This window comes from Sphaeramia orbicularis, chromosome 16 (genome assembly GCF_902148855.1).
Source record: "Sphaeramia orbicularis chromosome 16, fSphaOr1.1, whole genome shotgun sequence".
Taxonomy (NCBI): Eukaryota; Metazoa; Chordata; class Actinopteri; order Kurtiformes; family Apogonidae; genus Sphaeramia; species Sphaeramia orbicularis.
In genome coordinates, this window is record NC_043972.1 from 60,231,718 (window position 1) to 60,251,054 (window position 19,337).

The 19,337-nt window shown below is 42.5% G+C and overlaps 1 protein-coding gene across 1 annotated transcript in view; it reads right to left on the minus strand.

Annotated features, from left to right (window-relative positions):
- sv2a (synaptic vesicle glycoprotein 2A) overlaps nt 1–19,337 on the minus strand; it is a 56,269-nt gene that overhangs the window by 21,956 nt on the left and 14,976 nt on the right. The window contains exon 3 of the mRNA XM_030158080.1: nt 5,180–5,360. Coding sequence (XP_030013940.1) covers nt 5,180–5,360 — 181 coding nt within the window. The remainder of the gene's footprint in view (nt 1–5,179; nt 5,361–19,337) is intronic.

Sequence of the window (19,337 nt, forward strand, 5' to 3'; positions counted from 1 at the left end):
AGACTGAAGGGTCACAGACTGCAGGGTCACAGACTGTAGAAGGGTCACAGACTGCAGGGTCACAGACTGTAGAAGGGTCACAGACTGCAGGGTCACAGAGTGTAGAAGGTTCACAGACTGAAGAGTCACAGACTGCAGGGTCACAGACTGTAGAAGGTTCACAGACTGAAGAGTCACAGACTGCAGGGTCACAGACTGTAGAAGGTTCACAGACTGAAGAGTCACAGACTGAAGGGTCACAGACTGCAGGGTCACAGACTGTAGAATGGTCACAGACTGCAGGGTCACAGACAGTAGAAGGGTCACAGACTGTAGAAGGGTCACAGACTGCAGGGTCACAGACTGTAGAAGGTTCACAGACTGAAGGGTCACAGACTGCAGGGTCACAGACTGTAGAAGGGTCATAGACTGAAGGGTCACAGACTGTAGAAGGGTCACAGACTGCAGGGTCACAGACTGCAGGGTCACAGACTGTAGAAGGGTCACAGACTGTAGAAGGTTCACAGACTGTAGAAGGGTCACAGACTGCAGGGTCACAGACTGCAGAAGGGTCACAGACTGCAGGGTCACAGACTGTAGAAGGGTCACAGACTGAAGAGTCACAGACTGAAGGGTCACAGACTGCAGGGTCACAGACTGTAGAAGGGTCACAGACTGTAGAAGGGTCACAGACTGCAGGGTCACAGACTGTAGAAGGGTCACAGACTGCAGAAGGGTCATAGACTGCAGGGTCACAGACTGTAGAAGGGTCACAGACTGCAGGGTCACAGACTGTAGAAGGGTCACAGACTGTAGAAGGGTCACAGACTGCAGGGTCACAGAGTGTAGAAGGTTCACAGACTGAAGAGTCACAGACTGCAGGGTCACAGACTGTAGAAGGTTCACAGACTGAAGAGTCACAGACTGAAGAGTCACAGACTGAAGGGTCACAGACTGCAGGGTCACAGACTGTAGAAGGGTCACAGACTGTAGAAGGGTCACAGACTGCAGGGTCACAGACTGTAGAAGGTTCACAGACTGAAGGGTCACAGACTGCAGGGTCACAGACTGTAGAAGGGTCATAGACTGAAGGGTCACAGACTGTAGAAGGGTCACAGACTGCAGAAGGGTCACAGACTGCAGGGTCATAGACTGCAGGGTCACAGACTGTAGAAGGGTCACAGACTGCAGGGTCACAGACTGTACAAGGGTCACAGACTGTAGAAGGGTCACAGACTGCAGGGTCACAGACTGTAGAAGGTTCACAGACTGAAGGGTCACAGACTGCAGGGTCACAGACTGTAGAAGGGTCACAGACTGAAAAGTCACAGACTGAAGGGTCACAGACTGCAGGGTCACAGACTGTAGAAGTTTCACAGACTGAAGAGTTACAGACTGCAGGGTCACAGACTGTAGAAGGGTCACAGACTGCAGGGTCACAGACTGTAGAAGGTTCACAGACTGCAGGGTCACAGACTGCAGGGTCAGAGACTGTAGAAGGTTCACAGACTGAAGAGTCACAGACTGTAGAAGGGTCACAGACTGCAGGGTCACAGACTGTAGAAGGTTCACAGACTGAAGAGTCACAGACTGAAGGGTCACAGACTGCAGGGTCACAGACTGTAGAATGGTCACAGACTGCAGGGTCACAGACTGTAGAAGGGTCACAGACTGTAGAAGGGTAACAGACTGCAGGGTCACAGACTGTAGAAGGTTCACAGACTGAAGGGTCACAGACTGCAGGGTCACAGACTGTAGAATGGTCACAGACTGCAGGGTCACAGACTGTAGAAGGGTCACAGACTGTAGAAGGGTAACAGACTGCAGGGTCACAGACTGTAGAAGGTTCACAGACTGAAGGGTCACAGACTGCAGGGTCACAGACTGTAGAAGGGTCATAGACTGAAGGGTCACAGACTGTAGAAGGGTCACAGACTGCAGGGTCACAGACTGCAGGGTCACAGACTGTAGAAGGGTCACAGACTGCAGGGTCACAGACTGCAGAAGGGTCACAGACTGCAGGGTCACAGACTGTAGAAGGGTCACAGACTGAAGAGTCACAGACTGAAGGGTCACAGACTGCAGGGTCACAGACTGTAGAAGGGTCACAGACTGCAGGGTCACAGACTGTAGAAGGGTCACAGACTGTAGAAGGGTCACAGACTGCAGGGTCACAGACTGTAGAAGGGTCACAGACTGCAGAAGGGTCATCGACTGCAGGGTCACAGACTGTAGAAGGGTCACAGACTGCAGGGTCACAGAGTGTAGAAGGTTCACAGACTGAAGAGTCACAGACTGCAGGGTCACAGACTGTAGAAGGTTCACAGACTGAAGAGTCACAGACTGCAGGGTCACAGACTGAAGAGTCACAGACTGAAGGGTCACAGACTGCAGGGTCACAGACTGTAGAAGGGTCACAGACTGCAGGGTCACAGACTGTAGAAGGGTCACAGACTGTAGAAGGGTCACAGACTGCAGGGTCACAGACTGTAGAAGGTTCACAGACTGAAGGGTCACAGACTGCAGGGTCACAGACTGTAGAAGGGTCATAGACTGAAGGGTCACAGACTGTAGAAGGGTCACAGACTGTAGAAGGGTCACAGGCTGCAGGGTCACAGACTGTAGAAGGGTCACAGACTGCAGAAGGGTCACAGACTGCAGGGTCATAGACTGCAGGGTCACAGACTGTAGAAGGGTCACAGACTGCAGGGTCACAGACTGCAGAAGGGTCACAGACTGTAGAAGGGTCACAAACTGTAGAAGGGTCACAGACTGCAGGGTCACAGACTGTAGAAGGTTCACAGACTGAAGGGTCACAGACTGCAGGGTCACAGACTGTAGAAGGGTCACAGACTGCAGGGTCACAGACTGTAGAAGGGTCACAGACTGCAGGGTCACAGACTGAAGAATCACAGACTGCAGGGTCACAGACTGCAGGGTCACAGACTGCAGGGTCAGAGACTGTAGAAGGTTCACAGACTGAAGAGTCACAGACTGTAGAAGGGTCACAGACTGCAGGGTCACAGACTGTAGAAGGTTCACAGACTGAAGAGTCACAGACTGAAGGTTCACAGACTGCAGGGTCACAGACTGCAGGGTCAGAGACTGTAGAAGGTTCACAGACTGAAGAGTCACAGACTGTAGAAGGGTCACAGACTGCAGGGTCACAGACTGTAGAAGGTTCACAGACTGAAGAGTCACAGACTGCAGGGTCACAGACTGTAGAAGGTTCACAGACTGAAGAGTCACAGACTGAAGGGTCACAGACTGAAGAGTCACAGACTGAAGAGTCACAGACTGCAGGGTCACAGACTGTAGAAGGTTCACAGACTGCAGGGTCACAGACTGAAGGGTCACAGACTGAAGGGTCACAGACTGCAGGGTCACAGACTGTAGAAGGTTCACAGACTGCAGGGTCACAGACTGTAGAGGGGTCACAGACTGCAGGGTCACAGACTGTAGAAGGGTCACAGACTGCAGGGTCACAGACTGAAGAGTCACAGACTGCAGGGTCACAGACTGTAGAAGGTTCACAGACTGAAGAGTCACAGACTGAAGGGTCACAGACTGAAGAGTCACAGACTGAAGGTTCACAGACTGAAGAGTCACAGACTGAAGGGTCACAGACTGCAGGGTCACAGACTGTACAAGGGTCACAGACTGAAGAGTCACAGACTGAAGGGTCACAGACTGCAGGGTCACAGACTGTAGAAGGGTCACAGACTGAAGAGTCACAGACTGCAGGGTCACAGACTGTAGAAGGGTCACAGACTGCAGGGTCCCAGACTGTAGAAGGGTCACAGACTGAAGAGTCACAGACTGCAGGGTCACAGACTGTAGAAGGTTCACAGACTGAAGAGTCACAGACTGAAGGGTCACAGACTGCAGGGTCACAGACTGTAGAAGGGTCACAGACTGCAGGGTCACAGACTGAAGTATCACAGACTGCAGGGTCACAGACTGTAGAAGGTTCACACACTGAAGAGTCACAGACTGCAGGGTCACAGACTGTAGAAGGGTCACAGACTGAAGAGTCACAGACTGCAGGGTCACAGACTGTAGAAGGGTCACAGACTGAAGAGTCACAGACTGCAGGGTCACAGACTGTAGAAGGTTCACAGACTGAAGGGTCACAGACTGCAGGGTCACAGACTGTAGAAGGGTCACAGACTGCAGGGTCACAGACTGTAGAAGGGTCACAGACTGCAGGGTCACAGACTGAAGAATCACAGACTGCAGGGTCACAGACTGTAGAAGGTTCACAGACTGAAGAGTCACAGACTGCAGGGTCACAGACTGTAGAAGGGTCACAGACTGTAGAAGGGTCACAGACTGCAGGGTCACAGACTGGCTCAGTTCCAGGTTCCTCAGGTCCTACAGGTGACACACCAGCTCCTCCAAACTGCTGCGACACATCCATCCATGTTTGAGACAAATTCAAACCTCTGTGCGTTCTGGATTCAAGTCAAAGCAGAATATGCAGATATCACCACTAAAGCCCTGAAACTCCTTCTTCCATTTTCAAAATAAAATCTCCGCAAGACTAAAAATTGCTTTAATATTAACCACATTTTTTTTTCTTTGCAGCCTGGTACCAAATGATCCACAGACTGGTCCAGGGACCGGGGGTTGTGGACCACTGGTTCAGTGGACCAGTGGAGCTTCAGGTTGTGCAGGGGCGTCCAACGGCTAAGGCTGTTTCTGTGCAGATGTTTCAGGGGTCATAATAATAATAACAATAATAATAATAATAATAATAATAATAATAATAATAATAATAATAATAAAACATACTGAAACACATTTGTGAAGTGATCAACCAGAGCAGTGGAGCTCCTCTTTACTGAGTCCCTTTTTGAAACTTTTATTTCTGTTTTCGGGGGTTTGGGTTTTCAAGGCTGTGCTCTGAAACTGTTGATGGGCTGATGAACAGACGAGTTCAGTTTAAATGTTGTTTTCAATGCATTTCTTACTCACTTTCTTTTTTTTCTGTCTCTCTCCCATTTCTTGTTTTTTTTAATTTTCAAACTCTACCTCGAACCTTCTGATGATCCACCAGTGAAAAATGGACATTCATGTCGTTTTTCATCTGGTCATAGACATCCATGTATCTGAGACAAAGGTCAGGTCAGGAGTCTGTATATTTGTATGTGACCTTTGACCCCTGACCCCCCCTCTGTGCCAGTCCGGTTCGCCTTACCCCACCCCAGAGGCCAGACGGCAGAACAGGAAGGAGCTGTAGCCCTGGACGAACGACGAGAAGAAGGCGAACACGCTGTTGATGGACAAGGAGATGAGGAGGGTCTGCCGCCGGCCGATCCGGTCTGCCAGCCCCCCCCACACGAAGGCCCCCACCATCATCCCCAGGTACACGATCAGACCTAGGAAGAAAACAAATATGGACACGTGACAAAGAGAAGATCACCACGAGGATGAAGAGACACTGAGGAAGAGAAGGAGACACACCGACGGAACCGTAACGACTAACGATCCATCAGTTCAACTCACTGATGTTTGTCCAGACTTCACTTCTACACTCAGCACAGGTCTGAGGAGGGCTGTGCATCGGCAACAATCTGGCGATACGATACAAATCACAATACTAGGATCATAATACGATATATCACGATATATCACAATACTGTTAAAAACACAATTTTTTTCATTCGTTTCTTTTTTTTAATGATTATTTCCTTGAAGAGTTGAATTACACCAGAAATCTACTTAAATACTAAACACATTTTTATTTGATCACAACAGGATCTAATACCACAAAATGTTCCTGTGTTCAAACTGAAATAATGTTTTACAGACATTCCAGTTTCAGATCCTGTTCAAATGTTCAGATTCTATTAGTTCACAACTAACATCAGAACAGGATTTGAGTTCAATCCCAACAAAGGAACTAACATTACTGAACAAAAGAGTGTTATATAAGAATAAATAAAAACAAAAACAAAAAAACAAAAATGAACCTCCACAATATCTGCATTTGAATAAATACCTAAAAATATTGATACAGTACTTTTTAATATCGATACAGTATTGTGAAATGAAATATCACAATATACTGCAGAACCGATATTTTCTTACAGCCCTAATTCTGAGGCCCTGAAATGAACTCATTCACCTCCAATACTGGATGAGGACATATTTGGAATAAAGTGTGAAACAGAAAATTCAAAAAAATAATATAATAAAACTGAGAGAAGGAGAGAACGGACGGTGATGATTAAATATAAAACCTCAGTTGGAATAGTTCCAAGTACACGATAACAAATAAAGTCCAAAGGTTCAGTCACAAAAACAATAAATAAGCGTCTTTGAGTACTTAGAAAAGCACTATATAAAACCGATGTATTATCATTATTATTATTATTATTATTATTATTATTAAAAATACAAACACACCAGTATTTGCATATTTAAGGGGAAAGTATCACCTTGTTTATGTAACTGACCCCATACTATAGGTTCACTGGTTAACCCTTTCATGCATGAATTATGAAAAAAAGTATGTCCATTTGTTCTAGACTGATTTTAATTCTCAAAATTAGGCTAAAGTTGAAATGCATTTAATTTTTTTTTTTTTTTTTAATGGTTTTATTAAGAAGATATTGAACCTCCTCAGACCCAGCAAAGGACAAGTTTAGACTGATTTTAATTCAATAATTACCCATACTGGAAACATGATACAACAGTTTTTTCAGATGCAGTTTTTACATGTTTATGGAATGTCCTTTGTGGAGGACTGCTTTGTTTTTTTGTCTAAATCTGTGAAGTTCTTGTCCAAAGGTGAACAGTAAACCCATGTGTGGGTCTGAGGAGGTTCACTGGAGCAGATCCCAGACCAGTCCACATTCTAGACTCAGATGATCCTTTAGTTCATTGTGTGTCTGAGGGTCTGTACAGACTGAACCCATGTGGTCTGGACTAGATTACTTTTAGAACCCTTTGGAACATCAGTTCAACTGTGGGTCCACATGTGGACGTCAGACATGAAAGGGTTAAAGCCTCAGTCACAAAGCTTCGTACGAATCTCCCGGTTCGTACCAAGGTTATTATCATTAACGAAAACTAATGAAATGACGAAAACTAGAATTGAAAAAACATTTTCTTTAACTGAAATAAATAAAAACTATAATTAAAAGAAAAAATGATAACTAACTGAAACTGTATTGTGTGTTTATAAAACTAACTAAAACAGATAAAAAAAGTATGGATAAAATTCCTTTTGTTTTCATCTTTGTCAACATCGGATTGATACGAAAGCGATTTATTTGGCTCGAACAATTTTCTCTGCTGCCACCATATGATATTTAAGGGTCTGTCACTTGTGTTCACTTGTGGTTTCCAGTCGTCTTCTGGTCCCCACTCTACCTGGAAACATGGAGACTAAAGCAGCAGAGTCCTGTCTGGGATTGATTTGAATACGACGACAGAGAAGAAGAGAAAAGAGACCACTGAACTACAACTGAACTACAACTGAACTACAACTGAACTACAACTGAACTACAACTAAGCATTTAGAAAAAAATGAAAACTAATAAAACTAGCAAACCTGCTGTAAAAATTAATTAAAACGAACTGAATTAGAGAAAAAAAGTCAAAACTAAATTAAACTAAACTAGAATGAAAAATCCAAAACTATTAGAACCTTGCTGGTGACTAAACCCAGCGGAGGCAGAATCAAAGACTGAAACACCACATGAGGTCATGTGATCTGAGGTGTTAACATGACTAACGTCCATCCCTGTCTTCTACCTGTCCTCGGTAAACCTCTGAGTGTGTCCTCCTGCGGCGCTGACGTACACACACACACACACACACACACACACACACACACACACAGTCATCTGATTTGTATTGATCCTGCTGACGTCCTGCCAACAGTCTGACACTGGTGAGATCTGAGGATCTCTGTGAAAGAGTGAAAAGAACCCGTGTTCCACCGCTCACAAATGTAGCCTGGGTGTAAATCTGGTATGAGCTGACACTCTGTAATCTGGGACTGTTAGAGGCCAAATGGACCCACACATGTACCTGGTACTACTGCTCTGGTACTTCCAAACACTACACATGCAGACAGTGTCTGGGAGTTTCCACCTGTTTGGACACTGAGCATAAACCTGGGACTGGCTGGTGCTACATGATACTAGGGCTGTGCATCAGCACGAATCTGGCAATATGATACAAATCATGACACTAGGATCACGATATGATATATGGTGATATATCATGATACTGTTAAAAGGCAATTTTTTGTTAGTTTCTTTTTTTTTTTTTAATGATTATTTCCTTGAAGAATTGAATTACAGCAGAAATCTGCACAAATACTAAACACATTTTTATTTGATCACAACAGGATCTAATGTTCTATCACAAAATGTTCCTGTGTTCAAACTGAAATTCTGTTTTACAGACATTACAGTTTCAGATCCTGTTCATATTCTATTAGTTCACAACTAACATCAAAACAGTATTTGAGGTCAATCCCAACAACAAAACTGCCATTATTTAATAAAAGAGTGTTAAAGAATAATAAATAAAATATAAACAAAGAACAAAAATGAACCTCTGCTGTATTTTGCATTTGAATAAATGTCTAAAAAATATTGACACAGTACTTTTAAATATCGACACAGTATTGTGGAATGAAATATCGTGATATATTGCAGAACCGATATTTTCTAACAGCCCTATCCATCACACACTCAAACAAACAAATGTGTGGATCGAACAGATGGACATCAGCTGGAACCCATTACACAGCAGTGATGAATGACTTTAAGGTGGTGGTCCTTTCACTTCAGCTGAAGCCTTTGCAGGTGCTGGTGTGTGTGCCTCTGTGAACGCTGCTGCTGCTGCTGCTGCTGCAGATGAAGGTGACTTTCACTGCCTTTGACTGATTTCAGGGGATTCTCTTTGTGCACTTCTTGGCGTATTTCCCCAAACCCAGGTATGTGTGTACAGATTATCTCCTGTACCTGACTGCACGTCCACTTCTGCATCGGTTCATATAATAGTATGTGTTCACGGCTACAGTACGTACACGTGTGTCTGCGTTTCCTCTGACACTTTAACAGACGAAACACTGAGTCAGTGACGACGACTGGGTTCAACAGCACCGTCGCAATGCAGCAGCATGGAGGACAGACAGAAGGACAGGTACCAGGACAGGTACCAGGACAGGTACCAGGACGTGGACAGGTACAAGAATGTGGACAGATATGAGGATGAAGACAGGCACCAGGACAAGTACCAGGACAGGTACGTGGACGTGGACAGGTACCAGGGCAGGTACGTGGACGTGGACAGGTACGAGGACAGGTACGAGGACAGGTACGAGGACAGGTACGTGGACGTGGACAGGTACGAGGACAGGTACGAGGACAGGTACGTGGACGTGGACAGGTACGATGATGTGGACAGGTACGTGGACAGGTACGAGGACAGGTACGAGGACAGGTACGTGGACGTGGACAGGTACGAGGACAGGTACGAGGACAGGTACGAGGACAGGTACGTGGACGTGGACAGGTACGATGATGTGGACAGGTACGAGGACAGGTACGAGGACAGGTACGTGGACGTGGACAGGTACGAGGACAGGTACGAGGACAGGTACGAGGACAGGTACGTGGACGTGGACAGGTACGATGATGTGGACAGGTACGAGGACAGGTACCAGGACATGGATAGGTACGTGGACAGGTATGAGGATGTTGACAGTTGCTGTATTTGTATGCTAGTGGTATTAGCATTAGCATATATTAGCACATATATTAGTTGCATGTCAGTCTTGCAGCAGTGAATGAACCAATCACAACAGTGTAACTAAACTCATCCAATCAGAGCAGAGCAGAGTGTTCTTCTGTTGTTTTTTCTGTTCAGCTGACACAGGGTAAATGCTACCTTAGCTCATTACTCCCTCTGCTGGTACACAGTGGCTGTAGGCGGCACAGCGGCCCAGGGCTGGTGTTCGACATGCGATCAGCTGAAGTGACGTACGTGACAGAGCCCCACCCCTCCTGATCATTTTAGTTATTTGTATGGAATATTTCATAGTGGTACTATTGTCATGCGTCGTCGTTTATGTTGATTTAGTTTAGGGCTTTTGTTTTGTCTCTTCCTGTTTTATTTTGGTGATGGTGCTCTCCTTCCTGTTTTTGCCTGTGCTCTGTCTGTCTCGTCTTTGTCTTCCCTAATTCCCTCGTTGCTTGCACCTGGTGTTCCTCCTGTGATTCCCCACACCTGAATGTGATCCCTGCCTCCCCTGTATATTCTCCTCTGTCCCTTTGTCTGTTGTCGGTGCGTCGTTTCTGTGTCCCTGTGAAGAACTCTTCTTGTTAAGTATCTTGAATCTTGATCCATGTGTTTTTGTTCTTCAGGTTTTTAGTTTATTATTGACCACATTGTGCTTCCTCTTTTTGTTCTTCCATTTTTACCTTTTGAATTTTTGTTAAAATAAATCCCTTTGACCACTGATCCTTGAGAGTCTTGTGCATTTGGGTCCACGCCGTGTGTCGTGTCACAACAAGTATTATAAATGACATGTGCTCTGTGATGTTCTTGGATGTGTCCACCCACCTGTTCTCAGTCTCATACAGACCTGGTAAATATGTGCTACACAGTATTCAGTCTGAACTCCAGGGTTCTGGAATGTTCTTGCACTTTATCTATGCAGACTTATAGAAGTGCATTGCATTCACACAAAAATTTAAATTCGGCTGTTTTTCTGAATTAACGAGGTAATTATCTCGTAGAAACAGAGCCGAATGTTTATTTTTTCAGAAAACAGTATCTAGTTAATTTGGAAAAACAGAGGCAATTTCTTTTTTAACTTTTATACTGTTTTATGAAAAAATAAAACTTGGGAAATCCTTGAAAATCCTTTGGGGGAGCGGGAAGTTGGTTCCGTTCTCGTAAGCACAGCTTGGTTCTGAGTTCTGTAAACGAAACTAGTTCCATGATCCTTAAACGGAACCGGTTACAACAACGGAACCAACTTCCCGCTCCCCTGAAGGGTTTTCAGCAGCACAAGTAGAAGGAGCTCCTGCCTGGATCAGACACTACTGGACCACGGACTGAGGAAATCAGAGCCCAAGTTTTATGTTTTCATAAAACAATATAAAAGTTGTTTTTTTAAATTAGCTCTGTTTTTCCAAATTAACTAGATGCTGTTTTATGAAAAAATAAAAATTCGGCTCCGTTTGTATGAGATAATCTCGTTAATTCAGAAAAACAGAGCTGAATTTAATTTTTTATGTGTTCCGTACAGACTGAATCTGGTCAAATCACAGCCCAACCATAAACTGTGGTTCCAGGCACAACAAGCCCCGCCCCTCACATCTACTGTATCTGATGTTGTCATGGATCCAGCTGATGTCATCATGTCTACGTGTGTGCTGATGTCATATCAGTCACCTCTACATTTGTGCCAAGTTTGAAGGAAAGTGAAACAAAACTGATGTTTTTACAGACATTTTCTCTTTTGTCCATTCTGAGTAAATGGCAGAAAAAGCCCATTTCAGACTGCAGTCAGCTGTCGTCAGGACAGCAGGTTCAGTAAAAGGACACTTCCTCCATGTCCTACACTGGGACACATTTCATTTCTCTTCAGTGTTTTTTTTTTTTTTGCAGCAGTGACAGTGGACTGGACCAGTCAGCTGATGAGGAACTGCAGCGTCCTACAGAGCCCCCCCCACCCCCCCCAGCTCATTCAAAAGCCCTGTGTGCTTGGCAGAAAAGGGAAAACCAGCTATTTATAGTGCCCCCCCCCTCAACACATACACATGCACACACACACACACACACACACACACACACACACTGTAGCCTGGAGCCTTAAAGAGCTCTGACTGGATACAAGCCCCCCCACCCCCCACCACCACTGTCACACTCTGTGTGCTTTCCCTCTCCCCTCCCCCTGCTTCCTCTCCACTGTGTCATGGTGCTGCTGTCTGGAGACTCCTCCCACCACCTTTCACTCAGCATTTGGCTTTTACACACATACATATTACATACATATACAAACATATACATACATTTACACACACACACACACACACACACACACACACACACACACATATATACATATATATATATATATATATATATATATATATATATATACATACATACACATACATATACATATACTTATATACACATACATATACATACATACACATATACATACATACACACACATACATACACATATACATACATACACACACATACATACACATATACATACATACACACACATACATACACATATACATACATACACACACATACATACACATATACATACATATACATACATACACATATACATACATACACACACATACATACACATATACATACATACATACACATATACATACATACACACACATACATACACATATACATACATACACCTCCCCATCACACACATAAAATCTCATCCCATGGAGATCAAGTTCAATGTTTGATAATTGTATTCAAACACTACGATGCCAAACTCAGCCATCTGCTTAGTTCCTACTGATCCACATATTTAGGCTCAGATGTTCATGGAACTCCAACATGGAAGCTGATTCCTTTCCCAAACACCCGTCTCCCTCTAAATGACCAAACTGTTCCTAAAAATACTTCCTTATATCTGGAGGTGACTGCGTCCAGCCTGGACTGCATCATTTTCCACATCAGTCTGACCCACACCAGTGGTCCAGTCCACATGTTCTGCTTGTTTTTCATTCGTTCTCTCTCGCTCTGTTCATCTAAGTTCTCTATCAAAGGCCAAGACATTACTGAACACAAAGGTTTCATGTAGCCTGTGGACAAACCTGCAAAAACAGACCAATAGGCACGAAGCCGCAAATAACAGGAGGCGGAGGTTTCAAACATATGTGACGAAGGAACGACCACAGAAAGAACTGAGAGCAGAAGGAACATTCAAATACTAGAGATTTGAACCTTCGTCCTACACATGTCCTGTAGCTGCAGTAACAGTAGCAGTGTGAAATGTGTGTGACAGACAGAGCTCTGAATGCTTCTGCAGCACTTTTCCCTAAAAACATCTCCTCCCACTGTTGGATGAGCCGCTGTATGAAAACAACCTCCCAGTGTCTTCCCACTACGACAAACCAACAGCGCAGCAGATGCAACCTCTGCAGCTGCGCAACAAGGGCGAGTCAATGACAACCCCCAGTGTCTTCTACAGCTGAACCCCCTGAGGCTCTGCACCAGAACCACCGCCGAGGCTTTAGTGGAGTCACACATCTGGACTTGACACACGTTAACACTCACTAGACACTTTTCCATTGACCCTCAGACTGCACCAATACAGGGTCTGCACATGACGTCAGCGCTAGCAGAAGTCACGGTGGTTCCGCCCACTGAGTGTCAGAAAGAGGCAGATGAGTGACAGTGTTGGCTTCAATCCTGTCTGAACTGAAGAACAATATTTAATTAAAAATGGGGCAGAGCTGTTGTGAGACTGATTGTATTTTCAGGTTCTTAGAGCAGTGGGAGCTATCGTTTACAGACACCCAAAGACAAAGAAAAGAGAAGGAGATGGATCCACAAATCTAGGAAACCAAACCTAGATCTGTGGATCCTGTTTGGTGTCAGCTAACATTCATTTCTGCTGTATATTTGGGTCCAATCAGACCTGAAATGACCTATTGTTTTGGCTAACGGTCCTTCTTAGTGCAGCTCTTGGTTTCATGATCAGATCTTTCATGGTTTTTGTCTCATTTTGTGATTGTGAACCTTGTGCTCCTACATGATTAGTAAACTAACTGAAACTGAGGCCAACCTAGTTTTACAAATACGGGGGAACTGGAGAATAAAGCTACGACGGAGTATTAGGACCACAGAAGAAAAGAAAAACACTGGTCACTACCAGAATAAAGTCAGAAAATATGGAGATAAAACCTGGAATTTTATGAGAATAAAGTCGAATACAAAAAGAATCACAATGTTATGAGAATAAAGTCGTAGTTATAAAAAAACTCATAATTTAACAAAAATGTCATTCGTTTATGAGGTTAAAGTCGTCATATTCTGACAATAAAACCATAATATTACCAGAATAATGAAACCATGTATATTAGTTTCAGGTCCAAATAGCGCTGACCCCCTCCCCCCTGGATCAGGTCTGGATCCTCCATGTGTGTCCACATGTCAGTGTTCATGGACCACTTGTTCTTTGGTAGCTCGTTCAGATCCATGTCCAGTCCAACTGTCCTTCATTTCATTTCAGATTTCCCATGCTCCTTTGCTCTGGCTGTGTTTACTGCTGTACTCTGTCATGTTGAACAGGCTGGTTTAAGACACTCAGTCTGACTGAGAGGGGTGTGGCCTGGGGGGGGGAGTGACGATTGTGCAGACCCTCTATATAACATGGACACAAAAATTTCACTAACAGAAAAACAACAATTTTGCCAAAACTCTCGTTTTTTGATGAAAAGTTTTAGTTGTTGTTAGAGGTGTGTAGAAGCCAATAATGTAACAAGTGTTCAGAGAACACAAACCTCCACCAAACACCCTGAACAGTGTGCATGTGTGGATCGACTATTTCTGTGTAAATCCAACAGTTTCCAGGTTGTTCCATACACAGAAACAGTTGAATCTGGTACCAGTCATGTGTCTGTTCAATTAGATTCAATTCACATCAATATTAGTTGAGTTCTAATTTTAAATGTGTGGGAAATGGGATTTTCAGTGTTCAATGGAAATGTCCACAGAGTCCACATTCCACAGTGGATGTGGACAATTTAGTTCCAGATACAAGAGATTGTTCTAAGCTACAGGTGGATCCAACTGGAGGAGAATCAGAGTCGTTTTGAAATTTTGGATGAATTTTAGAAAATGTCTCATTGATGACAGATGGAAAACTGTAGATGTTGTGACCTTGCTGTGACCTTGACCTTTGTCCTACTGGGACCAAAATGGACTGGGTTGGTCCCAGGGCCTAGGCCTATCTGTGGGGAAGATCTGGGAAAGATGGGTGGAAGAGTTTTCCTATAAAATTGGTAACAAACAAACAAACAAACAAACAAACAAACAAAGCAAAGCGATCACAGTACCTCCTGGAAGAGGTAATAACAGCTGATAACATAATAAATTTGCCATTTTTAAAATGTAACAGGCTAATAACGTAATATCTGGCCAATAATGTAATAAAACTCCTGAACCGATAACGTAATAACTTTTGGCCAATAATGTTACAACTTATTGGCTGGTTATTACGTTATTGGCCTGGTGAAAAAAATTCTTCGCAAATGTAATAACTGAGCCAATAATGTAATAAGTTATAATGTTATTGGCCAAAAGCTATTATGTTATCGGTTCAGGACATTTATTGCGTTATTGGCCAGATATTATGTTATTGGCCTATTACGTTTTAAAAATGGCAAATTTATTACGTTATCAGCTGTTATTACATTATTGGCTTCTACAAGGTGTTTTTTCGTACTTAAATTGGTATATGACGCAAAACTGTACTGGGAAGACCTTTGAGTCCAACTAGAGTCACATGACCAAAACAAACAGATGTGGATGGATGTTAGAAGAAGAGAAGAAGAAGAGTTGAACCCAAACATGTGTGTGTATGTGGACACAGCAGGAAACCACATCAGTTTAGAATTTAGGAGGAGATAGAGGAGGAACCAGCATTCTAGATTCAAACCAACACAGATTTGTGTTCCTGTTTATGGAAGTACCCACACTGACATCTGCCACAAGAAAGAAACTCAGCAGCGCAGCAGGGACTGAATGGACAAACCAGCGTTACACACTTTTGTCTGAACACGTTTAGGAAAGTTTAGCTCAGATGGATGATGGAAAAGGGACCAGTGAAGAGATTAGATGTTAAAGGGAAGTGTTTCTGAGTGATTCTACTGGCAGACATTTGGGTGGGATGGTCCAGAGCTCTGCTACAGTCTATCCGCTCTGTGGAGGTGGGACGGTGGGACGGCAGACCAGGCCACTGGACATGATGGGACGCAGAGCAGCGTGCACCAAAGAGGCTGTGTAGCATGAGTCAGGCCGGTTACATAACAGATAACAGGGAGGAGAAGGGAACCGGGGTTGGCTGGTTGGTTGGGTCTGCCCCCCCCACCACCAACCACAGAGAGGGAGGGGGGCAAACATGCTACATCAACCCCAGAGACAACATCATCATCATCATCATCATCATCATCAAGCATGTGGAAATCCTTGAATTTGGTCTCAGTTCCACATTCAGTCCAATATGATCTGACATGAGCCGAAGCACTAACAGATCGGACTGTAAGAAAATATCGGTTCTACAATATATCGCGATATTTAATTTCACAATACTGTATCGATATTAAAAAGTACTGTATCGATATTTTTAGGTATTTATTCAAATGCAGGTATTGTGGAGGTTCGCTTTGGTTTTCTTTTTTATTTATATTTCATTTATTATTATTTAAATATTAATTAAATAATGTTAGTTCTTTTGTTGGGATTGAACTAAAATAATGTTCTGATGTTAGTTCTGAACTAATAGAATCTGAACATTTGAACAGGATCTGAAACTGGAATGTCTGTAAAACAGAATTTCAGTTTGAACACAGGAACATTTTGTGATAGAACATTAGATCCTGTTGGGATCCAATAAAACTGTGTTTAGTATTTGTACATATTTGTGGTGTAATTCAATTCTTCAAGGAAATAATCATTTAAAAAAAAGAAACAAACAAAAAATTGCCTTTTTAACAGTATCATGATGTATCATATCATGATCCTAGTATTGTGATTTGTATCGTACCACCAGATTCTTGCCGATACACAGCCCTACTAACACAATAACAGTCAAACAAGGACAACTATTTCTGAAAATGTTTATATCCACAAAGTTTCCTTTAAAGTCTGAATAACATGAACAACCTGAAATGTCTTAAGTCAGTGGTTCCCAACCTTTTTTGGCTCGTGACCCCATTTTAACATCACCCCAGACATTCAAAACAGAGACATTTTATTTGCTAAAATTAATTTGTTTTTGATCGTGTAATAGTTTGCTATAATATGTTGCAAATAAACATTAATTTTAGGCAACATTTAGGCTATATATTGTAAATTTTTATTTGTAAGTTTTAATTTTTTATCAATTACTAGAAATTTCAGGCGACCCCATTTGAATTCCAGGTGACCCCAGGGTTGAAAAACACTGTCTTAAAGGTTAGGGGTGCAAGTTTAACGATATTCTGCTTCAGTTCATCCTTTACACATATGCATTACAACTTACCTTACTAGTAAAAAAATATTTAATAACAGGCTGAACATTGGTACAATTACACTTACGTCTCTTAAGACATTTCAGATTATTCACGTTTTGTAAAAGGACAGTTTGTAAATGTCAATATTTTTCATGTATTTTTTTTTATGCTAAAACAAAGAGAACATTTGTTTTTGTTTGTATTTTGTTCATTATTTTTAGGTGATTTTGATAGGATTTTACTGGACTGACCCACTTGAGATCAAATAGGTCTGAATGTGGAACCTGAATTTAAATCAGAACTTTTGCTCAGTGAACAGACTAGTGAAAACAGTAAGTTGATCGGACCAATATTTTGGAAGATTTTAGTTATTTTTAATACAATAGTCTTATAATCACATTGCCCATGACAGTTGATGGGAAGTGCAGTACCACGCTGCATGATGGGAAATGAAGTTAAAAACAGGAACGATGCATTTCGGCTAAAATTTCCTTAGGGGGTCAAATGAGTGTCCATTTTTGTCAAAAAAACAGTTGTCCTAAAGTCCTAGAAGTGTGTGTAAATAATGCTAATCCATTTGTGCACAGACTACTGATATTCTCTGACAGTGGAAGCTCTATTTCATAAATATTGGATTTGGAATAGCACGTGGATGTGAAAACTTTTGCTGGTGGACGGACGTGACATTACCCATGATGCTCTGGTCAGTACCGGTACTTTATTAGGAATAAACTTCTAGACTTCCTATTGCTAATTGTGCTCTTCTTCATAAATGTTGGTATTGTGGATCTAAAACAATCCCAGCTGACACAAAAACACTAAATGTGTCAGTGGACGGATGTGACATGGTTGTTGTGGATCCCATCATACTGATGCTCAGCAGCCATGTCAGCGTTTACACTAATGATCCCTGTGCAAAAACTAGGAGCACTATTATTATTGGATAGTTTAGCATCAGACTAAAGAGGAAATAATATAGAATTGTTACTTCTTTATAAAAATGCTTCTTATTGTAAAAGTGTTGATGTAAACAGTGCTGTGTGCCATTCTTCATGTATGTATTGGTGGAACAGAAGCAGGATGGATCAGCACCATACTCCAGACTGAACCTGTACAAATAAAACATGTGATATGGAGGAGAGAATCTGGGAAGAAAAACTGGGGAATCTAAAAGAAGAGAAGATTTGTTTTTCAGCTCAGTTCAGTTCAAATAGAACTTTTGTGACATGAAAATATAGCATTAATTGTGCTGAAATGGTTCATTTTGGAGCTGAAAACATAGTTCATATGAGCATCAACATGTTGAACAGAACTGAAATCCTGTCCATTTGAACAACTGTCATTTACCAACACAAAGTTCCTTTGGATTCACTGAGACTGATTTAATATGAACACAGACACACAGAAGACCTCTAAGCACATTTTAGCCATTCTATTCTTACAGACCGTATTGAAAGAGAAATTCAGGTTCTCAGAAAAATCACCACTTATCAATTAATTGTTCAACCAATCAACCAACTAATGATTAATGGATTAATCGATAATTTGCATCCCTAGTTTAAGTCCAGATGAACATTAGTGTCAGATGGACCAGGTCTACTTCAAACACTGTCTGCACATGACAGCACATGGACTGGACAGGTCCTATCAGGGACAGTTACCACAGTAAGTGTGGCTCCGTTAAAACGCTCCAGACTAACCCATGGACATCTTTGCAGTCCTTCGGTTCAGAAACACTTTTATTTATCCTGTGTCTCTTAAAGGAAAAAGATTTTGATTTTAGGCCATGGGCCAGGATGGTCCCTCGTGCACCCCCCCACAATCCTATAAATTTGGTATCATTGGATTCCTTGGGATGTCTAGATTACAAATATAACTGGTAACAGTAAAAAAAAGAAAAACTGGGACTCACTGTGACATACCAACAGTTTTACTGACCTACAGTAAAACATACAAAATGGCTAAACGGAAAATCTGTAGTTTTACCATTTCATACAAAAACTCATTAAATCCTCTTCTTTTTTTTTTAGATAAGAACATATAAAGCACAAAATAAAAACTAATTGCATGCCAAATCATTTACTTTTTAAATAATGCATCTATCCTTAT